The 21,577-nt window shown below is 44.7% G+C and overlaps 1 protein-coding gene across 1 annotated transcript in view; it reads right to left on the bottom strand.

Moving 5' to 3' along the window:
• Window positions 1-2,396: 2,396 nt before the first annotated feature.
• LRP10 (LDL receptor related protein 10) overlaps window positions 2,397-21,577 on the bottom strand; it is a 42,508-nt gene continuing 23,327 nt past the window's right edge. Inside the window, exons 3-5 of the mRNA XM_075319334.1 lie at window positions 18,156-19,284; window positions 17,945-18,074; window positions 2,397-8,801 (exon numbers count right to left, since the gene is read on the bottom strand). Coding sequence (XP_075175449.1) covers window positions 8,241-8,801; window positions 17,945-18,074; window positions 18,156-19,284 — 1,820 coding nt within the window. The 3' untranslated portion in view covers window positions 2,397-8,240. The remainder of the gene's footprint in view (window positions 8,802-17,944; window positions 18,075-18,155; window positions 19,285-21,577) is intronic.

The following is a 21,577-nucleotide window of genomic DNA, read 5'->3' as shown; positions in this document are numbered from 1 at the left end:
TTCCAAAAACAGAATGAGATCTTTTAAGATAATAATTAAACAAAAAACCAGTACCTACAGTCAAATATGGTGAAGGTTCAAAGAGGTTTTGGGCTTGCTTTGCGGCCTCTGGCACTGGGTGCCTCGACTCTGTACAAGGCATCATAAAATCTGAAGATTACCGAAGGATTTTGGGTCGCAATGTAGTGCCATGTGTTAGAAAGCTGGATTTGCATCCTAGGTGATGGGTCTTTCAGCAGGACATTAATCCCAAACATACTTCAAGTAGTATTCGTAAATGGATGAAAACAAAGCTTTGCAGAATTCTGAAGTGGTCAGCTATGAGTCCGGATCTAAATGCCATTAAACACCTATGGAGAGATCTTAAAATTGCTATTGAATGAAGGCACCCTTCAAATACGAGAAACCTGGAGCAATTCACAAAAGAATGGTCCAAAATTCCTGTTCAGAGGTGTAAGAAGCTTGTTGATGGTTATAGGAAGCGATTGATTGCAGTTATTTACTCTACAGGGTGCGCAACCAAATATTAAAGTTGAAGGTGACAACAGTTTTGTCAGGCCCACTTTTGAGATTGTGTGTGAAATTATGTCCAATTTGCCTTTTTTCAGAGATTTTTTTCTGTGTGTTCTTCCAATCCACACAAAAGAAAAACACGTTTATGCCAAAATATGTGTAATTGCAATAATTGTCTGGGAGCAATACTCCAGTGCCTGGAACAATTTCAAGGGTGCCAACAGTTTCGGCCATAACTGTATAGACCTACAGTAGAATTAGACCCTGGAATAATACAACTACACACACACACACACACATACAATAACATGATGGAAAGGTTGTGGAATTATTAAAAATCACAGAATTGATAGAAATGTTAATGATATGCATATGATGAAAAAAATTGAAGTATGAGTACTATACAAAACTACACACACATGCCTTTGCATGTTGTCAATTAGATTACTAATGGATTTCTGAGGGATGCTCTGACACGCTGAAGCCACCAGTGATGTCCCAGATATGCTTGATGTTACAGCAGGCCACATGTTGCTCATGTTACATTGAGGAAACTGCTTGACCTAAATGTGCTATGGCCTGCACCTTTCCAGACTTCCCTCCTATTGGTCAGCAACTGCAAAGGAAGCTGCCAGCAGCAGTTCTTGATGATTTACGTCAACAATCCGCATGGCAGAACATTTGTCAGATAACTATCAATAGCATACAATATTATTGGCATGCTATGCAAGGTTGTGTCTTTCTGTGGTGATGCTCATATTTAATACTGAGTAAATCAAAGTGTTTTGAAAATTTGGTTTCAATTCCTACATATTAAAACGTCCATCAATCCTGTGATATCCATAATTTCACATCTTTTCCTTCTTGTTGCAATTTGAACATTGGAGGAGTGTAGATCTTAGGCCTAAGCCACACGGCGAGAAAATCGGTGCGAGTGGAGTGCGATAAAACATCGCATTCCACTCGGACCGATTCTAGCCTGTGTGTCAGCACACATGAGCGATTGTTTTCTCAGCCCTAATCGGACCGAAAAAACAATCGCAGCACGCTGCGACTGTAATGCGAGACTCTTTCTCTCACACCCATTCAAGTGAACGGGGTGAGAGAAAACTCGCACTGCACTCGCGGTACAACGGTGTACCACGAGTGCAGGGCGAGAATGGCAATAGCCGGCTACGGAGGAGAGAGGGAGATAAATCCCTCCCTCCCCTCCTCAGTGCCAACCCGCCCCTCTGCACAGCCGGGCCGCCCCCCGCAGCTGACGTCCGCACGCACAATTGAACCTCAGTCGCAAGGATACTAGCATGACACTCGGCTCCTGCTGTGCTGCCAGCGCGAGCCGAGTGTCATGCGAGCATCGCAGTAGTGCCCCGTGTGGCCCCGGCTTTAGACCTGTTCACATGGCTTTTCACAGTAGGACACAAGCCTCCAGAAGTATGCAGTTTGCATTGTAAAACTCAGAAGTCAGCTCCATCTTTAGCTCCAAGCTGTATAGAAACTAATAGGAAACACAGGATTAATGTATGTCAATACTCGGCTATAAAACTGGTATAAAAGCTTATACAACTTGTTTTAAAAAGAGCTGGATATTGAGATGGAAATGACTGGTTCTATAGCGATCACACGTGTCATGATTGCAGACCACTGTGAATTACAATAATGCATGCAGTGTTACTCTACTGGATCACATGACATCAGGGATGAATTATAAATTCACACCATTTATCTCCAGCCTGAGATAATTCCTTTGTATTGTAGACATTTCTAACGATCCATTTTAATACATTAGTTAGACACCACATGATAGGAGCTCCCACACAAAACAGCAATTGTACCTGCGACCTGAAAATAAGCTTTAGTCAGAGTAAATTCCCAACAAATCCTTTAGAACTTTCAAGATTTATTATTATACAATCACAGAAAATAAATAATTTTAGCACAGCGTACAAACCCACACCGATCATTAACCCATTCTGACAAAATTAACCTCATCCACAACAAAGTGTCTGTTAAGTCTTCCCCAAGCGTGGCGTTGCATAGCTGCAGCAGGACACAAGCAGGCCAGGTTAACACTGTCATTTTTTGTGATTGGATCTCCAAATTGAAGAGTAGAAGAAGAAGTCTTTGTATCTTTGATCTGTATAAGGAAGTTGGGGTTAAAATCGGCATAAACAGTCCTGTGTGAGCCTGGCCATAATGTGTCAAACGTCTCGCTCCGGTAAAAGTGTAGCATTAATCCTTTGAGAACCCCCTAAATGTCCAGTGCACCGAATAAAAAAAATATTCAATTATACTTTTCACAATAAAAACAAAAGATTCAAATTATTTTCACACAAAGGGCTTGTAGAAAAGTCGACAGCGTAGAAAGATTTTTATCTCACCGATTGTCAAAACTGCAAAGACCTAGAAATGCATGGTGATGAAGAGGAGATAGTGCATAAAAAGTATTCTGCGCACACTGTATATCTTCTATTTAGTGGCTAATCCTGAAAGGGAGCCAGCCCGTGACAACAGCACCAATCACATATGGCACTAAAGAGCCCAAGGAAGATAAAATAACATTGTGCTTTATGTGCTTCATTAATGCCCCCCGAAATTGAGCAATGTGCTTTACTACAAGCTGGTTATTCCAATCTCTTATATACACGCATGCAAAATACTATCCAATTTACTTAAAATGTCCTTAAAAGCAAAGCACCAGAGCACAATGGCTTTTTGTTCCAGTGATTCCCTCTATATTTACATAGGGCTCCCATGCGGTATTTTCTTCTGGTACTGTGCCACATCAGACAGGTGTGCAGTTTTATTATATTACTCCTTACGTGAGAAAATGTGCATTATTTGGACCATTTCCATTTTAATCATAATGTGTTCTGGCATTTGGTGCCTCAGTGACTTCACTAGTATATATAAAAAATAATAATATTAGGAAAGATTTCCTAAACGTTCTTTACCCAGTTTTATAGGACTTTATAAATCAGCATAAAAAAGTGGTCTAGCACTTACTGCTCATTGCCTCTCTAAAGCAGCGCTATGGTGACGACAAAAGATTATTGTAAAGCAGATTTACATTAAAAAAAAAAGACTTCTGTCACCAAAAGTTATGGTAAACGCCATCAAGCTGTCAGAAATATAACATGTTGCTACAGCTGATCCATGAACAGAGCTGGAAAGCTAGGGGCAGGTCTTATGAGCCAATAATCGGAGATTATACATAAACCTCAAATTACTTTTATTCTTACTAGGCATTTTAATATATGTCTTAATGTCAGGTGGCTATATACGTTCAATAACTGTCATCCAAGACCTCCTGACCCCCCACCATACACACTCAGTGGACATTCATCTAATGTACAGCCACCTTTACTTTCAGTTATCGCAATATAAACATAATGGTTCACTTATGTTTTTTTTTTCTTTTTTTTAAGGAAGGCTTAGGTTTTTAAATTGTCTCCTTTACATAAGAAAACTGTCTCTGTAGTGCCACCTATGTAACAACTGTTTACATCAACGTCAGACCGTAAGACTTCAGAGCCTTGGAACATACCGTAACTAACCAAACAAGACGTCTTGGCCATCAATAGACAGCATTTTCTGGAGCCTTTGCCCTCATCTGTAGAAAACATGACACTGGTTGGCTACGTGAGACTGGTTACAGGATATCTACCTATAGATGACACTAAAAAGTTTATTTCTTTGTGAAGAGGCGTTAAAAGGGATTATTTATTATTTTGGTGTATGGGGCTAAGACCTAAGAAGCAGGTAGTTCATCCTGTTCTGCCCAGAGACTATTTCTGCCATGGACTACTCCTGCCAACGATTCCCGTTTCCGCTGATATCATGTTGGCAGAGCAGTTTCTTCTCTTCTGCTCTGTTGACGGGGAACCTCTGCCAATGTCATACTGACTGACAGTCGGCTTCCCACTGTGTAAAGGCTCATCCAGATGTCTGTGCCACCCACTAAAGTACAGACAGGCAGCAGCTCTCCCGACCTGAGTGTGACAGTTTCATATACTTCTCCGGTTGGGTGACCAGCGGCCAAGACTGCAATCAAAGTCCATGGACATCTGATTGAGGCCCAAGTATGTGGAGCTGGCGGTTAATCAGTATGATGTCTGCAGTCATGTGCCATTGATACAGTTGACCAGAAGCGGATTTTCTGTTGAGGAAAGATGAATTAAAGCAGGGAAATCGTCGGTTGAACCAGCCGAGATTGTCTCCAAGCAGAACAGGCAGGTAGTTCTCCAACACCTGCCAGGTAGTTCTGAGCCACATAGTCCATGATAACCCCTTTTAATTTGCATACTTTACTTTCTGTTGGGCACGCAATGCAAGACTTCATGCACAGTTGGTCTCCTCAATGAGATTCAGTACCCCATACACAAGCATAAATATGGCTATGCAGTTAAAATTCATATTGATTTCCAGTCTCTGATTTATATTGCTAATGGCAGCAGATATACAAATCCAATACAGGGCTAGATATCAGATGGCTTTTCCTTGTACTCCATTGACTTTTATGGGGCAAACTGAATCAATAAGAGTGGGAAGAACATGCTTTATACTTAAATTCTAACACACGGCAAGCTTAACATTGCAGTCTGAATAGTCACATTGTCTAACATTGACGCCCCTTTCAGATTGCTGTCACGGGCACTTTTTGGTATTACAGACTCAACACCCTGAACACCTGTAGTTCATCAGCCCTGAAGGTAAAGCCTATACCTGCCTACACTGCTTTAACTTCAGAACTAATGAACGGTCAGGTCAGGGTATTGTGCCTGTAGTAATAATACAGAAAGAAATGCCTGAAATACACTGGTCTGAAAGCAGCTGTATTCAGGACCTACTAATATGGATGTAGAATAACTTTTTGCAAATGAGGTAAAAATGAATGAGCCAAGGAATACTTCGGGATGTTGTGTAATCCATCCTTTTCTAAATACATAATTTATAATTATGGTGTGATGATACATATGGTAAAAACAAACTACAAGTTCTTTCCTGTAGCTCATGGGATGTATCTTAGCCTGCTAAATCCCTAAAAACGATTGATAATACTTGTGTGCATTCCCTAAAGTCTAATACTATGTCCAGAGCACTAATATAGCCTTTGATACCTCAGAAAAGTCCTGTCACCATGGTCTACTATAACCTGACTGTTTCACTACTTACAGTAGTCACAAACTACTTCTATTTATAGGAGGAAGACCGGGTTTGTGAACCCTAGACAGAATAGCAGAGTGGAGTGTATGTTAGCATGGGAAATATACGGATTTGTATACATAAGCATACCCTACGGCCTTAATCCCACAAGTGTCCTTAAAGTGTAACCGTTGTTTTAATTTTTATTTCATAAATCAATTGTACACATGAACATAACTAACTTTGTAATATATCTTATCAGACAAATCTGCTTCTTTCTCTGCCAGACATCATCACTCAGCACTCTGTATTCAGTGAAGCCTTTCCAATTACTGAGATAGGAGAAGGAAGTTGGTATTGATGAGATTCTATGACAGGAGGAGCTAGAGGCAGAGGGAGGAGCTAGAGGCAGAGGGAGGAGCTAGAGGGAGGAGCTAGAGGCAGAGGGAGGAGCTAGAGGCAGAGGGAGGAGCTAGAGGAAGGAGCTAGAGGGAGGAGCTAGAGGCAGAGGGAGGAGCTAGAGGAAGGAGCTAGAGGCAGAAGGAGGGGCTAGAGGCCGAGGGAGGGGCTAGATGCCGAGGGAGGGGCTAGAGGCCGAGGGAGGGGCTAGAGGCAGAGCTGTGCCTCTACCTCCCTCTTATCTATATAGAATCTCATCAGTAACAGCTGCCCTCTCCTATGTAGATAGAAGAGGAAGGTGGGGAGGAGCTCTGCCTTTAGCTCCTCCTGTCATCTTAGAAGCTCATCAGTACCAATTGTTATCTCCTATCTCAGTAATGGGAAAGTCTTCCTCAGAATTGAGAATTTTGATAATGACCGATAAATCCTGGCAGAGAAAAAAGCAGATTTGTCTAATAAGATATATTACAAAGTAGCTTATTTTCATGTACACTACTGAATTCTTGAAAAAAAAATTAAAAAAGGACAGTTACGCTTTAAATAACATTAACTTCCAGACTTTCACCAAAAACAGGTCCCTAAAGGGACATTTTGTTTTGGGAAATTCACCTTATATTTACGTATATGATGGAACCTTGATAACGTAATGAACAACAATTTACAGTTCATATATCTCATTTGCTAATACTTCAGATTCGGTCAGTACTTTTCTGTAAAGCCAGTTCCCATCTGCTGCATTAAGACTTTCTGGATGTCAGTCTCTCTACAGTTCTCTTTATTACTGCTCCTATCTCCATATATCAGAATGCAGAAGCTCCATGGCAACAGTGTTAATCACGCTTCAGTGACAGGTTTTACTTAAAGGGGTTGTCTGTCTGGGATTTTTCAAAATAGCGCTAAAGGCAGGAAATGATATAACACAGAATATGCATTACTCACCTACATCACACACCGGCTATTTCAGAGATGACAACTGTCCTAAAGTGATGGTCACATCCATCATTCACATGACTGCTGTACGTGACCACTAAGACCAGTGATTGGCTACAGATGTCACGTCAATAATGGACACGTCTTTATTGCTGCAGGACCTGGGGGGGGAAGGGACCAGCAGGCATGGGAGTTTGTTTAAGGGCCGTTTCACACATCCGGTATTTCGCCGGATTGCCAAATCCATCACACTCCAGTACAGTGCAATATTGTACAATGGCATTGCAGCAAGCTCCGGTCACATGCTGCCATATGACCAGAGGTTGCCGCGATGCCATTGTACAGTATTGCACTGTACTGGAGTGTGCCGGATGTGTGAAACCGGCCTAAAAAGAAAATGCTTTCTTATGTAAAGTAATATTTAGGATTTCTTGCACTTTGCTGGAGTAAGATGTGCGAAACTGATGAACAACTGTTCTCTTACCAAATCTGGCCCATCCTTCAGCTGCCAGGCACCAGCGTAACAAATATACTCCAGTCAGGGAGTTTTGTGGTGTAAATTACGATTCATTTTCCAGGCTACACTTGACCATACTCCTTTTTTTAACAAAGCTTCACCCACAAACAAAAAAAGACAAACAAAAAGCAGTTGATGGAGCTGGGACTGTCGTAAAATTGGAAACCGACAACATTTCCACGAGCTGCGCAAACATTATTCGACATTCCAAATAGTGGATGCCAGAATTCTGTTGATAAATAGTGGTCGTGGTCTTTACACCAGGCCCAGTGTAGTGCTGTGATGAAGCTTTAGGGGAGCACAGGCTGGTGGAAACAAACTGTAAATACTGCCCAAGGCTAGAACAGACTGCTACTAAAGGCACCGGACCGGAAATGTACTAACTTACTAAACTGCATAGACAGATTCTATCAATATATAAACTGTAAGTTGGTGTTCATATGCGGACAAATGCATTAAAGCTGTGGTATGCTTCCACAAAACTAAGTGACACTGAACAAAGCTGAGCTAGCCCAGGCTATGGGTTATACTGAATTCCATAATCACAGCACTGGCACTGCACAGCTCAGCTGCGCATAGCAGGAAGACGCACGTCATTACAGTGTCTGCACAATGCTCATGTAGTAACGGTAGAATTCAACAAGCCCCTTTGTCATCATTTTGATCTTCACCAAGTTTCAAGCACTGATCAGCACTATGTGCAAATATTTAATAAGAAGAGAGGGACTAAGCTATGCTAACATAAAATTAACCCCACATCTCCTGCTGCCCCATCATAGCCTTCTGCAAGAGGCAACAACAGCATTTCATCCTCTTCTTCAGCTCCTTGCAGTCCAGCAACATCTTCCCCAAATCTCTCGCCTCGCCTTCCGTTTAAAAGATCTTCTCCCCCAAGGGGATGCAAAACCCTGTCCCGCACTACCTGCATCATGCCCATCATAAGTCCACTCCTTTCCTCCACTGGGGAGGAGTGCTGGACATCTGAAGGCTCAGTCAAGGCAAAAGAATAATTAGGGGACTCCAAAGGAGTCTTCACTGGGAGTAAAGGAGCAGAGGTATTATCACTGCCTTCTGACGTGGGCTGCAGTGGACCGGTGCTTGGATTCTGCGGTGGTTCAGTTTGTGTCCCCTGTGTTCGGGGAGGAAGAAGACCCCATCTACGAAGTCTTCGGAGAAGACGCCTAACAGGTCGTGGGGGGCGGCGCCTTGGAGGTGGTTCATTTAGGCCTCCAGTTGGGAGAGGTGGTGTCTGATGAAGGAACTGTAGTAGACTGCGAAGGTTTCCCATAAACGAGCCCTATGAAGAGAACAAAATAAAACAATAACAATTCCATTGATAAGGCTTAAAGCCTTTTACACGAGAATGACAAAACATGAATATTTAAAAATGCTAAACTTAAAAAGAGTTTGTCATATGGTCTATGCCCAGTAATCTGCCTCCCATTCACATGCACAAGATTTAAAGGGGTTCTCCGAGAAGGAGATAAAATGGAGTCATTGATATAATGCAAACTGAAGTCTGTCCCGGTCATGTGTCAGGACGGGCTGCATACTGAAGACATACAGTTCCCGAGACCACCTATGTCTCAACTGACAACAGTTGTATCACATATACCGCAGTCGGCCAGGATCAGGGCTATGATGTGTGAAGCGATAACTATTCCTTACTGAACACAATGGGGGTTATTTCTTCATACATTACAGCTATGCTTCCAGCTGCCAATTGAGGTACTTGTGAAAACAACTGTTGTCATTGAGACACAGGTTTCATGGACTGTATGTCTTCAGTCTGGCGCCTCTACTGACGTGACTAGGACGAGCTGCAGTTTGAACCACATCAGGGACTCCATTTTATCTCACTCCTGTAGAACCCCTTTAAGCACAGACCACAGGGACTTATCACCAGAAAGAGTATAAAAATCTTAAAAGCACTTAAATTCATGTATATTCAAAATGCTATCTATGGCTATGAAAGAAAAAAAACAAAAGATGTGGTAAATTAACATCAAGAAGATTTCCAGCGACCACTAGATGGAGCAGAGAGATGATTCACAGCGAGACAGAAAATGTTCCAGGAAACACAGCTTCTCTCTTCCATTACAGGTATAATTGCCAGTTATTAAAATGATTGGTAGTGTCAGTGTGGGACACTCAGAGAGAATGACGGTGTGCGTGCTCTTCTTTCTTTTTATCCTCCTCTGTGTGTGTGTTTCTATTCTGAACCACTCTCGTAGGTGTTCATATTTATGCATCTTTCTACATCCATCAAGCAAGCAATCGCTCTGTGCCGCATCCTCCTGTTATTTTCTGTCCGTTTTACCCCATATCTCAACATTTTACTAATAATTTTTACAGGTCTCAGGTGTACAAATGTTACAAATGGTCCATAGTGGAATTTCCATAAAAAAGATACACATACAGTTGAAGACTGGATTATATTCTTTTTCTATATATGCTTTGACTATATAACTATATTAGGTTTTCACAATCTGGTCTCAAGAAATATGATGGTAAAATACAGGAACACTGCATGGCTAATTTGGAAGTAGGGCTACATACATCATTTTTAAAGGGGTTATCCGGCTTAATTTGCTTTTCTTTATTATTACCCTATTGGGCTACATTGTGGCAGGTAAGTAGATAGAGACCACTTACCTGCCCTGCTGTCAGCCCCTCTCCCCCGGCTCAGAGTGGTCATGTGACCGCTCCTGCTGGGATTTTGCTGCTTCCAGTCATTTCATGTCAACATGAGCAGGACCATGTTGACATGCAAATCTGGAAACAGCATGTTGCCACCCTGCTGGGCGGGTACAATGTGTGGAGTCCCCGCCCCCTTCCCTGCTGTGGGGTCCGTGACCTGGGGGAGGAGCCTGGCGGCGGCTGCCGTGGTTTCAGCGCCAGCACCAGGCCCCCTGCTCAGGATCGCACATTCAAATGTACCGGCATCACAGATGCCGATATATTTGAAAGCATTGATGAGAGGGAGCACAGCGCTGCTTCTCATCACTGCCCGTGCAGTCTGTGTCTGACAGTTCAGGACAGCGGTGACATCACTACTGTGCTGATATGTCCAGACCAGGCAGCGGACAAATGTGCAGGAGCGGCGGGGACCGAGGACGGGTGAGTATGTATGCCCTACATGTGTTCCCTATGGGGGTAGGAGGGGGTCGGTACAGAGCGCTGTGTGTGTGGCGCAGAGCCCTGTGTGTGTGTGCGGTGCAGGGACCTGTGTGTGTGTGTGTGTGTGTGTGTGTGTGTGTGCGCGGTGCAGGGCCCTGTGTGTGTGTGTGTGTGTGTGTGTGTGTGTGTGCGCGGTGCAGGGCCCTGTGTGTGTGTATGTGTGTGTGTGTGTGCGGTGCAGGGCCCTGTGTGTGTGTGTGTGCGGTGCAGGGCCCTGTGTGTGTGTGTGCGGTGCAGGGCCCTGTGTGTGTGTGTGCGGTGCAGGGCCCTGTGTGTGTGTGTGTGTGTGTGTGTGTGTGTGGGGGGCAGGGCCCTGTGTGTGCGGTGCAGGGCCCTATGTGTGTGTGCTTTGCAGGGCCCTATGTGTGTGTGCTTTGCAGGGCCCTATGTGTGTGTGTGGTGTGCAGAGCCCTATGTGTGTGTGTGCGGTGCAGAGCCAAATGTGTGTGTGCGGTGCAGAGCCAAATGTGTGTGCGCGGTGCAGAGCCATATGTGTGTGTGCGCGGTGCAGAGCCATGTGTGTGTGTGCGCGGTGCAGAGCCATGTGTGTGTGTGCGCGGTGCAGAGCCATGTGTGTGTGTGCGCGGTGCAGAGCCATGTGTGTGTGTGCGCGGTGCAGAGCCCGATGTGGGTGCGCGGTGCAGAGCCCGATGTGGGTGCGCGGTGCAGAGCCCGATGTGGGCGCGCGGTGCAGAGCCCGATGTGGGCGCGCGGTGCAGAGCCCGATGTGGGCGCGCGGTGCAGAGCCCGATGTGGCGCGCGGTGCAGAGCCCGATGTGGGCGCGCGGTGCAGAGCCCGATGTGGGCGCGCGGTGCAGAGCCCGATGTGGGCGCGCGGTGCAGAGCCCGATGTGCGCGCGCGGTGCAGAGCCCGATGTGCGCGCGCGGTGCAGAGCCCGATGTGCGCGCGCGGTGCAGAGCCCGATGTGCGCGCGCGGTGCAGAGCCCGATGTGCGCGCGCGGTGCAGAGCCCGATGTGGGCGCGCGGTGCAGAGCCCGATGTGGGCGCGCGGTGCAGAGCCCGATGTTGGCGCGCGGTGCAGAGCCCGATGTGGGCGCGCGGTGCAGAGCCCGATGTGGGCGCGCGGTGCAGAGCCCGATGTGGGCGCGCGGTGCAGAGCCCGATGTGGGTGTGATACAGAGCCCGATGTGGGTGTGATGAAGAGCCCGATGTGGGTGTGATGCAGAGCCCGATGTGGGTGTGATGCAGAGCCCGATGTGGGTGTGATGCAGAGCCCGATGTGGGTGTGATGAAGAGCCCGATGTGGGTGTGATGGAGAGCCCGATGTGGGTGTGATGGAGAGCCCGATGTGGGTGTGATGGAGAGCCCGATGTGGGTGTGATGGAGAGCCCGATGTGGGTGTGATGGAGAGCCCGATGTGGGTGTGATGCAGAGCCCGATGTGGGGCTGTTATTTGCAATGCTGTAGTAATAACAGGTCAGGTGCTGGGGCAGAATATACTGACAGTGAATGTGTGTGCAGGGGGCGGGCAAGGGGTGGGGCTGGACACTGAGGCCGGGCGGTGCCAGCTGTGACTGGGAGGTTTAGCACAGGAAGTTATGTTTGCTGGAGCTGAATGTAAACAAGGAGCTGCAGAGAATAAAGGGATAATTCAAGAGGAACAAAAGTTAGAAAACAAAAAATAACAATGTTGGGGTGTTTTATATGACAATACAGCACAGATTAGCTTACCAAAAATTTTTGAGTTTGTCGGACAACTCCTTTAATGATTGCAAATATTGATCACTAATAATAGGTGGATATACAGCACTGAAGGGTCCCAATTACCTTTTTCAGAATACGGGACTTGTGGAGTCTATGTGGCCTTTCACAGGTTTCCTGCTAATTTATTGCTGCCCAGTGTTATAAATTTTACTTATGGGGATGAAAAACAAACTAAAAAAAAAACCTAGCAGATTTTTAACCCCCCCCCCCAAGTGACCAATTGTTTGGGACCCCAATAACAAGCATGTTTTTAGCAGCATTCACCTTTAGGTTTAATAATGTGATAATTCTATAGCTCAGACCATTACACATGCAACATAATAGACTTAATGGGTCATTTTAGCATCTCTATGTTAGCTGCCAAAGCAATTATTGGCACCCCAGAATCACAATGCAGGGGATATAAGAGCATTGACAGCGACCACTAACAGGCCTGGGCTCTCCTATCCTCGCTATTAGATCAGGAACCCAGCTGTCATTATGGTTTGTGATGCTGTGCAGTAAGTACTTGTATGTACTGGAATAAAGCCCCATAGTTACTGATGTAAGCAAAAAAAAAAAAAGGGACTTGGTAGCCAATATCTAGCTATTTTAAAGTGGCATTTGCACTGCAAGATAATTGTGAAAGAGCCTTGTAAAAAACACTTGTTTCACAACTCCACAATTATCTCGCCATACGCTCACTCATTTGGTAAAATGATCTTCTGTTCAGCGTAAAAGATGATCGTTCTCAGTGGTGCATTACCGCACAGCACCGACAGCAACGCCAGCATATGCGCACCACACGATCTTGTATAGGTTGCTCAGTGCAAATCGTCTACTTTGGTTTGCCTGCGTAAATAGGCACTCACAAACACCTGCCGACTTGTGTGCCGCCGGACCATCTGATTAAACAACCTTCTTTACATTGGAGAGGATTAATGGAGGGCGTGTAGTAAAATGCTCAGTTCTCGATACTCGAAATGATGAGTGAATACTACCATGCTTGAGTGCTCGTTACTCGAATTGAGCTGGTCAGATGCTTGGACAGGTTCAACTCGAGTAACGAGTATAATGGAAGTCAATGATTCGGCAGTTCGGCTCTCTGCCCACATACACCCAGCCACAAACAGAGCATTTCTGGAGGAGAGAGGGCGTTTTATTTGGACACATTACATCCGAAAACATTGTTTTTACCCACAAGTGAGAACCAGAGACTGCAAGAGGCTCTCCCTGGGGTGTCTGCTAGCATCAGTCACTGAAGCGAGCCTGTGCTTTGTGGTTGTTTCACGAATACCACATTCGGGCACCAGTGATACACGGCCAAGCTGAGCAAGTACCCGAGCACCCCGATGCTCGATGGAGTACTGAGCTGTCCAGAGCACGCTCGCCCATCATTAGAGCTAATCTGATGTGGCATTTAGCTGATCACTTTCAATCAAATTCTGCAGCCAGCCAGGAATTTCCCTGAGATAGCCACTTTTTTTTTTTCTTTTTTTTTTAAAGGGAATCTGCCAGCAGTTTTTTGCTACCTCATCTAGCAGTATATAAGCAAATTCTGAATCTAAAGCGGGCTCTACACGCTACCATATATCAAACGATATGTCGTCGGGGTCACGTCGTAAGTGTCGCACATCCGCGCTCGTTTGACATATCGTAGCGTGTGACAGCTACGAGCGAGTGTGAACGAGCAAAAATACTCACCTTATCATTAACACGTCGCTCATTTTCAAAATATTGATCGTCCTTCTGCGCGTCGGTTGTTCAATGTTCCCGAGGCAGCACACATCACTCCGTGTGACACCACGGGAACGATGAACTGCAGCTTACCAGCATCCCGCCGGCAATGCGGAAGGAAGGTGGTGGCTGGGATGTTTACGTCCCGCTCATCTTCACCCCTCCGCTTCTATTGGCCGGCTGCTGTGTGACGTCGCTGTGACGCCGAACGTCCCTCCCCCTTCAGGAAGTGTGGATGATCGCCGCCCACAGCGAGGTCGTTTGGAAGGTAAGTACGTGTGACGGGGGTTACGACTTTGTGCGACAAGGGCAAGAAATTGCCCGTGCCGCAAAAACAATGGGGATGGGTGCGATCGCATATGCGATCGCAAATGCGATCGCACGAGAAATTGCAGCATGTAAAGCAGGCTTAACGATGTATCATGTAGATTACTGGGTGCATCCATTCTGATACAGTAAAGAAAAAATATTAATTTTTGTATGTAGCAGTGCTGGGTGAGCTGCCCCCAGCCTTTCAGTGCATATTTCCATAGACAAAAGCTGCTAATCACAGAGGGGCGGAGTCAGACTGCAACTCACACACTACTGCTGAGACCCACTAATGATAAAGAAAAGAGGCTTAAACTAACATAGCAGCTAAACAAAAGCAGACTTTGAGATAAGAGAAGGCTGGCTGTAAACTGAATGTTAACTCTTACAGCATGCTGGCTTCAGATTACATGGCAAAAATTTACTTTATATGCCCCTTTATAAAAAAAAAAAAAAAAAAGAAAATGCAGCATGCAGTGGTTTTTCTTTCAGTAAAAATGACAGAACTTGTAATGGAGCCTCCTAAAGGAAACTCAAACAACTGTGCACCTAGCCTAAATCTGCGTAACAGCTGTGGGATCAAAACAGTAAACTTTTAATCACAACCTAATGCAAAAGGTCTTCATTTTAGATGCGTTGGGACAATGATAATAAAATATGTGACAGGCTGTACAGCCTAATAAGTTGCTAGCACAGAGCTGTCCCTTTCCATTTAAGTCTATGGGAGATAAAGACAGCTGAGAATATCCAGTCAGCACTATTTCTACATCTTCTACTCCGCTCAACGGAGGTTGCCTGCTCATGTCTAGCCACTAGTGAAAGAGGCTAGAGGAAAGCGTGTGTAGAGGGCATCTGAGTGGACCTATAAAAGTCACAGGCCAAGATCCCCCAATTACTAGTCTCAAAAGCATGGTTTTTGAGAGAAAATAAAGTGTATTTTTTGTGGCTTAGACTCTGCAGCCACATGATACTCTAAAATCTGTAAAAAAAAAAACAAAAAACTACACACAATGTGTTTTGGTGTCTGGCACTTTTTTCTCTCAATAGCTTTTTTTTTAAAAAAAAAAAAAAAAATTGTTGTTTTTTTTTAATAGTTAAAAAACACTGAAAAAATAATTGTGTGGAAGTGGAAATAAAAGAACTTGTTGAAGCTTCAGGATGAGAAATTCTACCTTCCAGGGCCTGAGACTACGGATTCTGGAGGTGGCCTATCTTACGCCAAAAGACAGACACCCCCAAAGATGCATAGATGGGAAAAGAAAATGTAGTGTAAGGCCCTGTGCGCACTGGAAAACAAAATTTTCTTAAGAAAATTCCGCAGGGTCTGAAAGATTACCGCACCCGTGGTAAAAAAGCGCAGCAAACCGCACCCGAAAACCGCATGTGGTTTGCTGCGGTTTTACTGCGGTATTGCCGCGGTTTTGCCGCATGCGGGTTGGTACATGTGAGTTAATGCAATAAAGCACATTGAGGAAAAAAAAAAAGTAATTTCCTTCTGAGATAGATAGCAGAGATAAATAGACAGATAGAAGAATAGATAGAAGGATAGATAGAGGGATAGATAGATGGAGGGATAGATAGAAGGATAGAGTCCCTGTGAGCACACGCTGCATTTCTCCCGAGTGGTAGTATGTTCACATTACCGACCGTGGGAAATGCCCTGTGGTTACCTCTGCTGTCTCGTTGCGAGGCTGCATTCATTTAGCGCTGTGTCAGTCGCGTCTCCGTGCAAGCATCGCAGGACGTGGAATACGCCGGAGCTGTGTGTTTCGGGGGGGTTAATAAACGGGTGAACCAGGGGCTTTTTTGTGTTTTATTTAAAATAAAGGATTTTTCATGGTGTGTGCTTATTCACTTTACTTACGGGTTGATCATGTCAGCTGTCTCATAGACGCTGCCATGATCAAGCCTGGACTTAAATGGCAACGATCCGCTGCCATTTAACTCATTATTACCTGGATTGCCACCGCAGCACGGCATCTGGAAGAGACGGGGGACACTCCGGGAGGGAGGGGGGCATTAACCCTGCCCCTCCCCAGCCTGAGAATACCGGGCCGCCGCTGTGTGCTTACCTCGGCTGGACGGTAAAAATACGGCGGAGCCCACGTGTTTTTTTTTCTATATGTCCGTTTGTTTTCTATATGTCTGTGTGTGAGTGTGATGTGTGTAATCTATGTCTGTGTGTCTGATCTTTGTGTGTTTATTCTCTGCTCCGCTTCCTCTTCCTGTCATAATGACATCACTTCCCTGCAAACCACAGGGCAGCGATGAACATTACCGCAGGTAAACTGCGAAATACCGGAGGGAATAACGCAGGAAAACGCAATGAACCGCACACAATTTGCTGCCTGCGTTATTCCCTGCGGGATTTCACGATTACACTGCAGTCAATTGACTGAAATGCCGCAGCGACGTGCGGAAAAGAAGGGACATGCAATTGTTTTTGCTGCGGGAATCCCACAGCAAAACATGCAGCTGTCAAAATCCGCATAGTGCGTACAGCATTTTTTTTTCCCATAGGTTTTGCTGGTGAATCACTGCAGAGATGTTATGAACATAACATGCAGCGAAACATGCAGCAAAACCGCAGGAAATCCGCGGCAAAAACCGGCAAGTGCGCACAGGGCCTTAAAGCAGAAATGCTGACCCCATTAGTGTCTGGTTACAGCTTACAAGAATACGGCAGCAATAGCAACACAATTTGACACTATTAGAACAATAAGGGATTTGTAAGGGATGCCCTGTGGTAAAAATGTTGGCGATTCAGGGTAGTCTCAGAATTTAAAGGGTAGTATAGAAGTGATTATTTTATTAACTATTATAGTGTCTTAGATGAATTGTACAGTTATGTTTTTAGACAATGAGACTCCCATTATAGGGTTTATTCCACAAATAACTTATTGAGAGGATAGGTAATGTATAATTGCTAGAAGCCAACGCCATTCTTTTTACCAATGGGCTCAAGCATCCCGATCTTTCTTATTGCATACCTGGGGGGAGGAGACTGAGTGGGGTGGTGACCCCACATATGTCCTGCCACACGTTTCAATGTGTGTGGGGCTGACAGAAATAGGTAAGCACAGCCCTCAGCTTTTTTTCCCCCCATCAGTCTTAGGCCACATTCCGTGTTTGGTCAGCATTTTACCTCAGTATTTGTAGCCAAAACCAGGAGTGGAACAAAGGATAAGTATAACAGAAACACGGGCACCACTGTTGCATTATTCACCCACTCCTGGTTTTGGCTACAAATACTGAGGTAAAATACTGACCAAGTACTGAACGAGTGAGCGTGTCCTTATAGACATTACATGAAGGGGCAGGGTGCATGAGGAACCATTGCATCAGTGCGGAGGAACGGGGAGCTCATCACCCCATTAAATGCATGGCTGGAAGGCTATTGTGGCTTTTGGCAATCATATATTACCTATCCTGTGACATTTTGCATTTAGCGAAAAGCCTTATATTGCAAAAAGGTATATTAGGACAAGGTATATGAAATGTACACTCACATCATTAGGACTCTCAGTGGGAAAGTCATCAACTGGTGGTATAGCTCCTTGAGCTATCAACTGTCCATAGGATGGTGGTGCTTGCTGCTGGATCAATTCTGCATCAATCCGGGATAAGGGTGCAAAGATGCTGCAACATAAAGGTTAGAGTGATGTGTAGCATTTATGTTACCAGTAGGCGTAATAATCTTCCATTAGTAATGATACTCACCTATACTCGCGTGCTCGTGAAGTATAAAGGCGGCACGTACATCCCAAAGCTACAACAAGTAAAGTAGCGCAGATTAAGCTTCCGATAACAGCGGCAGCAATGACTTTACGGGGAAGTGTGTAGCCACAGTTCTTCTCGTCACTTCCATCTCGACAATCTGCTTGGCCATCACATACCCATGCTTCGTACACACAGCGCTCTAAATCGCAATGGAAGCCACCAGGCTGACATCCACGACAGTTTCTTTCATCTGTGCCATCTTGACAAGAAGTTTGGTAATTACACCTCTCATTGATCGGGTAACAGCCATGACTTGAAGCACATGGAAAGTGCCCGTCGGGACAGTTTGTACAGTTAACTTCATCTCTGCCATTGGCACAGTCCCAGATTCCATCACAACGCTGCGAGTCTGAAAAACAGCCACCACCTACTTCTACTCCATCTTCCCATAAAAGACCTGGACTGGAGCCACATGGTTGGTCCCAAGGAAGGCAGTAGCCTCGCACACGGTAAGTGGCATTAAACCCCCGTGGGTGAAATGTTTGAAACCAGTCATTGTGCATATTAAAGCTGGGAAAGCGAAATCGAGATAGTGGTGATCCCATTTGGTCAGTAAGGCGAGGGCCAGGGTCGCGGTTCTCATTGCCGGGAAATCTAAAGTCAGAGCCATATGTTACGGAAGAATCAATATTCGTATAATGGGGGATATTTGTGTTGTACTGATACACAATAGTTACTCTGCCCCCAACAGACTCCACTGTGACAGATTTGCCATTGCTTTCATGGTACAAGGCACGGAGTAGGCGTGGAAAATCCCCAATGCCATTTTCATAAACTACAAGAGCATCTAGCTCTGAAAGCTGGAGTGCAGAAAACTGCAAAGCAAGTCCACGGCTATCTTCAGAGTCAATCAGCCAACGGCAATGTGACGGGAGAGGAGAAGGTGGAGAACCTGGGTATCCAGGAGGGGAGAAGACGCCATAGAAATCTTTTAGTGTATAGTTGCAATATGATGAACATGAAATTTCATCCGATTTATCCTCACAGTCAAAAGAACCATCACAGACTGAAAACAGGGGAATACACCCAGAGCTGCAACGGAAGAAACCGGATAGGCAGGGTGACGAGTCTGTAAGATTAGAGAGAAGAAAAACAGGGTACAATTAGCACTAAAGTTAATCTTACACAACTCTCTTATGTTTTCAACTTCTATGTAGGAAACCATGTTTAGATAAGATAGAATAAGCTGGTACTTTATGTTGCCGGTTATATATACACTCCTCTGTCACATCATACATAGCAAATACGTTCCTAGCCTCGGATCACAGCATGTTCTCTGCTCTGTACTGTCGGGGTTCTCTGTCTAAATAGCTGGATAACTGTACTTGGACATTCCCTCATGTGGTAAACAGTCTAAAATATGAAACTTTGGACTCCATTTGACCTAATTTCCAAAGGTTTGTCCTTTTTGTGGTCACAATAGCATAACAGATTATAAGATTATATTGTCTACAATACACTTGAATTCAAGCCAACTTTATATTTTAGGAAGGACGGATTTGCTATCTTTTATTTGCATGTTACTTAAGCAACTTCGGTCTTAACCCCTTAACGACCGCGGGCCGTAAATTACGTCCTAGCGGTCATAATGTTACTGCCCGCGGTCTGTCGGCGGCAGCATGCCGCAATCGGCGCACATCTCAGCTGATTTTCACAGCTGAGATGTGTGCCTGCTAGGCACGAGCAGAATCGTTATCTGCTCGTGCCGTTTAACCCCTTAAATGGCGCTGTCAATATGTGACAGCGCCATTATAAGCGCGATCGCGGTAAACTTTTACTTACCGCCCGATACCGGAAGTCACGTGACGCGATCACGTGACTTCCGATAGTTGTCATGGTAGCACAGGGTCATGTGATGACTCCTGTACTACACATGAATTGCTTTCACTATCGCTGTGCCAGCGGCACAGCAAAAGAGAAAGAGAGCGTATCTGCTGTTTACAGCTGTATAGCTGTGATCAGCAGATAGTGCAGAGCGATCGGAATGCTGATCGCAATAGCCCCCTAGGGAGACTAGTAAAATAAAAAAAAAAAAAAAGTTTTAAAAAATTAAGAAAAAAAACAAAAAACCTTCAGTTCAAATCACCCCCCATTCGCCCCATTGAAAATTAAAGGGTTAAAAAAATAAAAAATATACACACATTTGGTATCGCCGCGTTCAGAAACGCCCGATCAAAATATAAAATCAATTAATCTGATCAGTATACGGCGTAGCGGCAAAAAAATTCCAAACGCCATAACGACGTTTTTTTGTTGCCACAACTTTTGCGCAAAATGCTATAAGAGGCGATCAAAACGTAGCATCTGCGCAAAAATTGTACCGTTAAAAACGTCAGCTCGAGACGCAAAAAATAAGCCGTCACTGAGCCATAGATCCCGAAAAATGAGAACGCTACGGGTCACGGAATATGGTGTAAAACGTGCGCCACTTTTTTCGGTCAAACTTCCGATTTTTTTTAACCCCTTATATAAAAGTAAACCTACACATGTTTGATGTCTACGAACTTGCAGTGACCTGAGGCATCACACCCACACATCAGTTTTACCATATAGTGAACACAGTGAATAAAATATCTCAAAAACATTAGTGCCATCGCACTTTTTTTTTCAATTTTTCTGCATTTGGAATTTTTTTGCCGTTTTCCAGTACACTATATGGTAAAACTTATGGTTTCATTTAAAAGTACAGCTCGTTCCGCAAAAAATAAGCCCTCACATGACCATATTGACTGAAAAATAAAAATGTTACGTCTCTCAGAAAAAGAATGGCAAGAAAAAAAAACGGAAAGTGAAAAATCGGCCGGTCGTGAAGGGGTTAAAGTAGTTTTTGCTATATGTAATCTTAGAGCATCATAACGTAAGAGCAGAAACCCCAATTACAGCGATGTGTCACTTACTGGGCCGAGTTCTGCTGTTTCAATATAATCAGTGTTTTATTAGCAGGATATTATCACTAAAGGACAACTGACCACGTGTCCTAGTCCAACTCGCCCCCAGCACTGATTAACAGCTTTCTATTACTATACAATGTACAAAGAAAGCTGTGGTGTGGGTGGGGTTATACTGAGCCCTGCTAAGACCTCTTTCACACATCATTTTTTTTCCATCAGTCACAATCCGTTTTGCGACTGATGCGACGGATCCTGTGAAAAACACGGATCAGTCGTACCAGCCTAAAGGGTGCTTTACACGCTGCGACATCGCTAGTGATCTCGTTAGCGATATGACACGCCAGATCGCAGATGCAATCTGCCGAGATCGCACATGTGACCGGCGCTACAAAAACAGAATATGTGCGATCTCGGCAGATTGCATCTACGATCTGGCGTGTCACATTGCTAACGAGATCGCTAGCGATGTCG

Source organism: Anomaloglossus baeobatrachus, chromosome 1, assembly GCF_048569485.1.
Source record: "Anomaloglossus baeobatrachus isolate aAnoBae1 chromosome 1, aAnoBae1.hap1, whole genome shotgun sequence".
Taxonomy (NCBI): Eukaryota; Metazoa; Chordata; class Amphibia; order Anura; family Aromobatidae; genus Anomaloglossus; species Anomaloglossus baeobatrachus.
Note: the sequence above shows the minus strand (reverse complement) of the source record. Positions and strands in the feature narration are given on the sequence as shown.